Source organism: Salvia hispanica, chromosome 3 (genome assembly GCF_029641045.1).
Source record: "Salvia hispanica isolate PSC_SH4W2 chromosome 3, Shi_PSC_v1, whole genome shotgun sequence".
In the NCBI taxonomy this organism is placed as follows: domain Eukaryota; kingdom Viridiplantae; phylum Streptophyta; class Magnoliopsida; order Lamiales; family Lamiaceae; genus Salvia; species Salvia hispanica.
Window position 1 is genome coordinate 29,260,118 of NC_142694.1, and position 10,382 is coordinate 29,270,499.

General features: G+C 29.6%; 1 protein-coding gene across 1 annotated transcript; it reads right to left on the bottom strand.

Moving 5' to 3' along the window:
• Positions 1–6,733: 6,733 nt before the first annotated feature.
• LOC125215611 (uncharacterized) lies at positions 6,734–8,661 on the bottom strand. Its single transcript, XM_048117076.2, has 4 exons — positions 8,523–8,661; positions 8,212–8,356; positions 7,066–7,794; positions 6,734–6,964 (listed from the first exon to the last, which is right to left on the bottom strand). Exons 1-3 carry the CDS (start codon positions 8,538–8,540, stop codon positions 7,262–7,264), a joined length of 696 nt encoding a protein of 231 aa, XP_047973033.1. The 5' UTR covers positions 8,541–8,661; the 3' UTR covers positions 6,734–6,964; positions 7,066–7,261.
• Positions 8,662–10,382: the final 1,721 nt, after the last annotated feature.

Consider the following 10,382-nt stretch of genomic DNA (forward strand, 5'->3'; position numbering starts at 1 on the left):
AAGTGGATGTATAGATTTGTTCGAAACATGCTTTAGTAGATAAACCTTATTAGGCTTGTCAATATGTGCGGATTTAATTTTTCACAACCTAATAATCATGTCATCTTGAGTAGCGGTGATCAATATCTGAAAATCACTAGTATTGTTATTTTATAGAATTACTCCCTCCGTCCTATAAAGATTGTTCCATTTTTTCATTTCGGTCCGTCCCACAAAGTTTGTCCCATTTCATTTTTTACCATTTTTGGTAGTGGACCCCATATTCCACTAACCCATTTCTACTCACATTTTATTATAAAACTAATATATAAAAGTAGGACCCACATTCCACTAACTTTTTCAACTCACTTTCCATTACATTTCTTAAAACCCGTGTCCGGTCAAAATGGGACAATCTTTATGGGACGGAGGGAGTATGTCTTATTACGCCAGAGAATATATTATCCTTGAGAGAAGTTCTGGACAAGGTTTAATTGTACATAAACTTGGCTAATTGGAATGTATTCTACTACAACAACAATGATCTTTCAAAGTCTTACACCCTTTACAAATAAATTAATTATACCAAGCTAGTTAAGCTTAATTAATTAAAGGACATATAACTCTTGCACTCTTCGGATGCTTTAGCTTATGAATGGTTTGATAATATGGCCTTTTCTAAACCGGAAGTGATGTATGTCCAAAAACATTACTCCCTATCATAAACCAATGTCTTTTGCATTGCATTTGACTTCTAAATGGAATCAAATTAAGAACTTTCATAGTGAAAACTACACTATGAATAGGAAATAAAAACCAGTTACCATCTTAATTAGATTGAATAAGACCCTACAGTCCAATGGAGATTCCATCCCAAAATTCACTCACATTTCATGCATCGATTGGCATCTTGAAAATCATTAACATTTAATTTTCATTGTTCATGTAATAATACATATAGTATTTTTTTTTAATTTGTTCATGAAATTGTAACTGTTATGCATTTAGGATCTATTGTTTTACCTATTGTTGGTCTTAACCAAAATGGAAAGATTTCACAAAATAGAATAATCTTTAAAGTTCAACCAAATGTGATCTCAAAATGTCCAGTTGGATACTATAGCCATGAAAACAATGGGATAATTGATTTTAAAGCAAGCATTGCTGATTGGGATGAATTTTTTGGGATGGTGATGTAATGATAATGAAATCCCATTGCTTCCACAGATAAGAATCAAAACATAACGTTAAAATAAAAAAATATGTCATTAACTATCAAAGAAACAAGAATGAGCACTTCACTTTCAACTCCAAAATCATATCCATACCAATTTACCAAATTACCAACCCTAATTGTATTCGTAATATTTAAGGAAAAATAATCACTGATATTGGAATCCGATGTCTCCAGAGTAATAGTTACTTCGATCCTTTATAAATACTCCATATAATATGATAAGTAAAATTGGCTTGGCTCGGTTTTTACTTTGATGAGTGATATGCCTTTAAAATATTTTTTTTTTAAATTAAGCCCTTCAAAAAAGTTGTTCTAACAATTTTCTAGTACGGAGTATCAAATTTATTGATCAAAAATATGAATAGGATATATGATCAGACACATCATATCATAAGAATGCCGATTAATAATTTTTGAGTTGTTGAATGACTTAATATAGTGGAGTATAAAAATAGGTTATGATGGATCTTATATGTTAAAAATTCAATCCAAATTTTATAAAATTAAATGAAATACAAACACATTTTGATAAATTTTAAAGCATATTTTAAAATTTATAATATTTTCTTAATATATTTAAATTATCATAATTCGTTTTTCTATTATTTATTATATTCATAAATATATCAGAGTGGAAACACGTCTTCGGTTAGTGATAAACGATGAAGTGGTGAAAAGGAAAGTGAAGTCTAAACATTTATTTTTTAATCTAAATGCATTAATCTTGATATTTATTTTTCTCCCTACAAACAATTTCGATCAAATTAAAGATGATGTGGAATACACTTGAGGGCAGTTTGGTAAAGAAGATAAATAACATAACATGATGAGAACAAACATTTTGATAATTTTTGGTCATTAGATGGATTATCTACTATACCTACATGGCGAAAGGTGGTATATAATTAACATGACATTTCATTAGCCTACAAATACATAAAATTTCAATATTTTCTTATTTTTCCTTAAACTTTTTTTTTTCGAATTTAATACATAAACTATGAGATTTAAAAAATCCCGGTGAATAATTTCAATCAAATAAAATTATCTTGTGAATTACTCTAATCTAATTCTTTTCTAAGTTGTAATGTTTAACTTTTAGAAAATAATTTTAATTAATATTAAAGTTATATAGAACTATATCAAAAGTGTTGGAGAATTAACAAATTTTAAGAGATTATGAATTGAGATATTTATAATATTTGCTATCAAATTGCATTTAATTGTGATGATAATTATTTTCATTTTTATATACCAATAGTTATTATTGCTTTTTGTTTTTGCAATTTAACATGATTATGTAAGAACTCGGAGACAAATTTTATTTTGATTATATATTTTTTTATTTAAATTATTAATTTTGTGGTTTAAAAATTTTTCCTGAATCGTTGATCTAAAAAAAACCATTCTCTCTAAATTTCAACAAATATAAATTAATAATCATACATAAATTTCAAACAAAGTCTTGGATATTGAATGATTTTATATACATAAATTTCAAACAAAGTCTTGGATATTGAATGATTTTATAAAAAAATCTATCGCTATGAGAAAAATTAGAAAATTTTAAAAGTTTGGGAAAATTTCTAGAAAATCTCAAAGTTTGGGGAAAAATTCAAGATAATCTCAAAAGTTCATTTATAAAGACAAATTATCTTTTTCTATTCAAACTACTTCGTTTTAATACTCGGCACATATTATCAAGCTGGCACTTCTGTTGAACACATAATTAACTTCAATTTAGAAAAAAAATAACTTGAGAAAAATTAGAAAAACTCAAAATTCATATATTTACATTATTATAATTGAACTATATAGATATTTGTTTACTTGAGAAAAATTAGAAAAACTCAAAATTCATATATTTACATTATTATAATTGAACTATATAGATATTTGTTTACCAGGATTATCGTTGAACTATCACACAAGCTGGAACAATAGATAATAATTGCACTTGCCAGGGATGTCGATTGGACCGGCTATATTAGTTTCTGGGTCAGTTTTACACAGGTTACACTTATATGATAAAAACTAATTGAGTTAGAATTTTATTAAATTATATTCCCTTCATTCCATAGTAGCAGAGTTATTTTGTCATTTTGGTGCGTTCCAAAGTAGCGAGTCATTTTCCTTTTTTGTAAAAGTCAACACATTTCTGCTCACTTACTTTACTCTCTTTTACTTTATTCGCTCTTCATCTCTCTACCTTTTTAATTTTCTACTTTATTCTTCATTTGCTTAACTCACTTAACACAATTTTTCTTAAATCGTGTGCAAAAAGAAACGACTCTATTACTATAGAACAAAAGGAGTATATTTTTTATTTATAACCTTCTAAATTTAGCATGCTATTCGCACAATCAATCAATTTTAGTACCGAACCATTTAAATTTTAAATAGTACCGTAGTACCATGTTGCATCTATAAGGGTTGGTATTTATTAACAGGTCCGCGTGCAATAACTATCCATGTATTTTTTACCAATTTTTTCTCGGTTTTTAAAATGTGGAGTCTTGACTTTAATTGCAAGCAAATTCCTCCATGTAATATAATATAGATTGCTGAATTAAACACCAATGTTATGCGCAAAGATAGTAAAATATTTTCATAAAATGATTGCACTACGCCAAACTCCACATAACCAAACGGACCTTATTATGTAAGGTGTTACACCAAAAAAGTGAATTATTAGGGTCTTAACAATGGAAACTTCACGTCATATAACAGTGTGATAAATACTTGGATAAGTTTGAATTTTGTGGCCAACCATGATTTACATTTGATATTTCGCAGCAGTAATCATTATTTTAAGAATTACACAACTCTGAAATCATTAAATTCTTGCTAAAAAGGTGGTGGTTTGTGGCGTTCTCAAATCTCAATAATACTATAGTAATCCACTTGGAATCAACATTCTTCATTTATTGAATCATTGTTTATTTAAACGTATGTGGAACTTGGGTTCTCTACTCTACAGTCTACACTATCTTTTGAACTCATTGATTAATTTATAGAAAAGTGGAAGGAATTTGTTGACATCCATTTATTCAGTATAGAATGTAATTAATCTAAAAACTATAGTACTATAGAGGGTATGAACCATGATATGTGTCTAATTCTTTTCTAATAAAACAAATCTTTCAACATCAGCATGAATTAAATATCTTACATGTTTAACAGAAAATAAGAATAATTCCAAATCAAATCCTCTAAATTTTCAGAGTAGACAATGCACCTATGGCTACTGGCTGGCTTGAGATAAACTGAGCCCACCTAGATTCCATTATTTTTGACATAGCCGATACAGACACCAAAATTCGTAACGATTTCCGTTAGGAACAAAAATAATGTAGTAGTAAGTGTGGTGTTATTTTTCCATTTTTTATTTTATTTCAATTTTTTATTTTGTGGGTGAGAAAACACAGTAAATAGGAGATGACTTCTAGCTAATTCTTGTACCATGGATTCGACTTGAGAAACAGAGATGTTTGGTGAATACATATTTCTATCAAGGTTTACGACTGTTACAAAAATGATTTGCATGTAGAGGTTATAATAAGCATTTTTTGAATTATATATAAGCCTAATAGTTTATACTACTTTATTCCCTCATTTTGGTATTTTTTAATTTATGACCACACTGTTAATTTACTTTTTAAATATATTAAAATGTCTGTATTATCGTATTTATCATCTTCAATATTTTGGCATCACATATCTAATTAATCCCCGCTAAAACATATTTATCGAGTTGAATTGAGAGAACGTAAAGGAAAGGTGAGAATCAAGTTTTATGGGTGAAAATTTTGATGTAGAACTAAATTAAACAAACTTGATAAATAGAATTACAATTAAGATCATAAATAATTTTCCATGTTAATGTTGTAAATTACTAATTATCAGATATATAGAGGTTAATTTCGGCTTTCATGTTATACACACTTTCTCCGAAATCCAAATTAATAGAATAATTGAAATATTTTCAAAGATATAACTAGTTATTTTTAAAAATGCGGGATTAATTAGAAATTATCCTATATGATTTAATTAACGTCAGCATGTTAGAGCCCAAACATAGCCATTGACCTAAATATTTTCGTAGGATAAGCATGAAAAAGAAACATACAAGGGGCTACGTAGAAAACGGCCTTACTTATGTTTTCTTTTTGACTAAAAGGAGCCTTTAATTATTCTTTTATAGAATTAGGAACATAATAAACCAAATAAGCATATGAATCTGTAGATTATCACATTGAACTTGTAGAATTTAACTCAATTAAGTGGTTCGTTTTATAAAAAACTCGGATCTAGATCCCAGGACCGGCAGATCTTAAGGATCTGACCCAAAATTTAACTTTAGATACGATTAATGAGCCAAAAAAAAAAACAATCAAATTTTGATATGGGCTGGGCCTAGCAAGATATGATTGAAATCACATCCCATTGTAATCCCTACCCATATTTCTAGTTCCATTTCTAATTTTATACTCCTTCCGTTCAACGATAAGAGTCACACTTTGATATTGTCGCCCCACAATAAGAGTCACACTTCTTTTTTACCATAAATATTTAGTAGATCCCACATTCCATTAACTCACTTCACTCATATTTTATTATAAAATTAATATAAAAAAATAGGTCTTATATTCCACTAATTTTTTCAATCTACTACTATTCTTTGCATTTCTTATAATCTGTGTCCACAATAAGAGTGACTCCTACTGTGGGACGGTAGGGAGTAGTAGCAATATTCATTTTCAATCTAGGGCTTTGAGTTCAAATGCAATTAGTGTTTTGGATTATACTTTATGATAAATCTCATATAGTGGTTTTTGGTAGGAAATGCGACACGTCTGCTAGTATTACTAGGCTATCTACTAGTGTTTTAAAAAAGGGACCGGTTCAGCTGCAAATCAGTGATGTTGTCCGCTCTAGTTTGTAATAACCATGTGATAGTCACACTGAAATTAGGCCCTTTACGATTTTCCTGATAATATCATGAACTTAGGCATTTTCAGATTTTTCTATAAACTTTAAAATTGGTTGCTCAAATCATAAATTTTGATAGAGCGTCCGGTTTTCCGGCAATGATCAAGTCTCACGTATATGTGACATATCTATTTAATCTTATGTGGACTCATGTGGATCTAAGTAAATATTGACCTATATTTTTTTAATATAATTATGTTAAAGGCAAATTATCAATTTTGTCACATAGTTTAGTCACTTGAAAATAACATAGGTTGCAAAATCTAGTGAGTACATGCTGATTTAGCAGTATGTCAGGTTTATCAAATTTCACCGGATATAAGTAGTCAAGTCGGGTCGGGTTAAGAAATTGGGAGGGTCCATCAAAGTTAATAATTTTAACAACCAATTTAAGTTTACGGGGAAAATGTGAAAAATGCAATAAGCTCATGAAATTCGCGGCTATTACCCAATACTACATTGCAAAATGGTGTCTTAGTCTTAGAAGTTTATGCTCTATGCAAATCCACGTTTCAGAAAAATGAATGCAAAACATACAAAACTACTATCATTTAAAACAAATTTCATCTACTTGTTTGAAATCGACACAAAAATTATGCAACAATTTGAGCGACCGCATAGTTAAGCTTGAGTGTTTCATTCCCCCTGCCTCCACATCTATAGAGAAAAAAACATATCAATGTTTGTGATAACTTTCTGAGTTGGTATTTCAATGGGCATTTGAGGTCCAAACTTGTCTTCCCTTCCCTTCCATCTCTGCGTTTCAAAGACAAAAATCATCCAAAAAGCCTAGTGCAGTATATACCAAGAGATAAATGAGAAGCGCACTTCGAAGGAGAATAGATAGGAACACTTACCAAGCAATTCTCTAAGGCCATGGCATCACCAGTGAACCACCTTCATTTGGATAGTGCATATAGCATTGCAAATGAATGCAGCGGATGAGCTATTCTACAATCCAAAAAAATCAAGAGCTGCTACTCGACATTCATCTACAAATGAGCTCGCCAAAGAAAAGGAATACTGGACATATAAGGTGAGCTCGCCTTAAAATCATGTGGGAACGGACTCAATGTAATTTGGAGAAAATTGGAAGATAAGGACTCCCAAAATCAGAAGCAACAAGAATAACTGCAAAGAAAAATACAAAGTGTGCACACACACCCTCTTCTGTAGCTTCAGTGTTTCATCAGCACTAGCAGTGCTTTCAAAGTTTACCATCTTCCAAGAATCTTTCTTAAATGTTGTAGTTTTATCTCCGGATTTGTATAACATTTGGCACTGCTCTGCAAATGTTCCATACCTATGGTTCTGAACCATTTTTGATATTAGGACATACTCAACTTCTGCTTCAATCCTTTGCACAAACAGATTCTCAAGTTCTCGTTGTTCATCTGTGTTTTCGATTTCCATCAACTTGGAGAGTAATGTCCGGGGAGAATCAGGTGGTATACCTTCACTAGTTGGCAACTGCACGAAGCTTGTTTCACGAAATTTGGCTCCAGCATCTGTAAACTCAGGATGCGCGTCCAAAGTAATATATTTCACAGAAGTAGGTTGGCTGATTTCCTTGAACTTTAGCACTTCTGAATAGATGCACAGCAAACAAAATACCAATCAATCTTGTAAATAAATCAAAAGTCAAAAGTATTTACTGTAAACATTGTACATAGTTTGACAGCAATTAAATAGTGAGGTGGAAAAGCTAGAGAATATAGTTTCAACTTCTTGTTCAAATGATAACAATTGTTCCAAATTTCCAATCCAATCTTATAACTTATAAGATAGATCAGCATTGCAGAATATCTTCAAGCAATCCACAGTAATTTCAAAAGCAAGTAGAAATCTAGAGAATTTGTTGTCAACTACTATTTCCAAAGCTAAAATGTCAACACCTATTCAATGATCGTTGTTGTGAAACCCCAAACTACTAGTTCATGAGCTGAATATTGATGAAAAATCGTAAAATATACGAAGCAAAGAGGAAAGAAAACATGGCCAACCATTTTCTAGTGCTTCCTGAGCAGTTTTCAGCACATTGATAGACTCAATTAGAAGATCCGGGTATGAAGAGGAAGCACGTTCCTCTGGTTCTTCTGTACCATAACCTTGAACTCCGTCTCCATTTTCTCCATCGATACAAGGACACTGCAGAAACACACAATTGGAGTTACGACGAATAAAATTCTACACAGGAACAGGAATCGCAGAACGTGGAACTTCCCACTTGAATTCAGTAGGATCAATTGTTTCAGGATTAGGGGACTGGAAATGAAATTTAAACATAAATCGAAATTAACTGATCAAACCGTACCTGGGAGCAAGGCTCCATTGGGGAGAATTCGAGGAAGATTAAAATCAAATCGGGGGATATGAACCCTAGAATTATTTCTTCAAAATATTCTTAATTTCATTTTGAAATATCACAAATGGATATGGCGGGGCGGGTGATTTTCAATTATTTTGCGCCAATTGCTATTCATGCGGGTCCAATGTTATGGGCTAGAGAATGAACTAAGGCCCATTTGAAAACGCATAGTACAGTTTCTAGTAGAAGTGCACAAACCGAACCGGACCGGCGGTTACCGCATACGGTTCGGTTCAAGTTCAACATTTTAAGAAACAGGAACCGCTGGTTCAATGGTTGAACAGGCGGTTCAAATAAATTTTAAAAATAAATATTTATTATTTATAAAAATTAATTTTATTTAAAATCAATTTTCAAAATTTTCACAAATAAATAAATACAAGGATAAATACAAGAATTTTATAATAGCCAATATTTATAATAGCCCGTATTTATTTGTTGGGCCTATGAATTCTAAGAAATCATTCTTGGTTGTTTCTCTTTTATATAAACATCCTTAAATATTTTGTGTTTTACTTTCAACGTGGAACAAAATATGTTGAAGTATTTTCTTTATTACTATATGTTTAGATCATTCATTCATTTTTTTCGAATGTGGGATACAAAACTTTTTTTTTTTTACTTTTCTTTATTTTTTACTAGTACATTTTATTATTCACTAACTTTATCTTTATTTTTGTCATGATTCTTTTTCTAAGACAAATATATAGATAATAATTTGAACCCTAAACCCTAATTTGTATATTTATAGAATGTGGACGTGTTCAAATAATTGAATTTAAATATAGGTATGTTGCTTATTTTTCTCAATAAATTGATTAAAATGTGCAAAAAAAAACTATAAGTATAATTCTTATAATAATGATAAAAATAGAAAATTAAAGAATGATATGTATAGCGATATAATATATTTATATATTAGTAGTAGACTAATAAAATGATTTTGTATAATAGTTATTATTCGAATAGATGTAGTATAATTTATATACATAAAATTATTATTTGAATATATTCTTGATGGATAAGAATAAAAAATTATTGAGTAATATGATTTGTATGTAGATAAATAATTATTCAATTAATAGTTACCACTAGATTAATACAATTTGTACAATAATTATTCTCTTAATGTTAGTAGGATTTGTTAGTTAACATATACATAACTAATTCATTCTCACTAATTTAGGCATGAGGAATAGTATGATTTTGTATAATAGTTATTATTTGAATAGATGTAGTATAATTTATATATAAAAAATTATTATTTGAATATATTCTTGATAGATAAGAATAAATGATTATTGAGTAATATGATTTGTATATAAATAAATAATTATTCATATAATAGTTATCGCTAAATTGTATCAATTTGTACAATAATTATTCTCTTAATGTGTAAATTGTATTTATTAGTTAACATATACATAAATTTATACACAAACGAATCGATAATAATAAAGAAATAAGAAATAATACCTTGTGTAATAATATTTGTTGTTAAATTATAACAATAGAAGATAGTCAATATATAAACTAATATAAACAAAGGTGATGGAGAACTATCATGTAGTTATAAATAATGACTTTTATCTCATATTGAAAGAAAGAGCAACACATCCAAGAATATGTAGCTATAAAAGAGAATCTTCAAATACACTACCTTTCAACTTCACGTAGATAAATAAAGACTAAAACGAGGAAAAAAAAATTAATGAACTGCGAACCGGCGGTTTCGGCCAAAAACCGGCAGTTTTGAACTGTCCCATGAACTGGCAATTTTTTTTGAACCGGAACCGCCTAGAACCT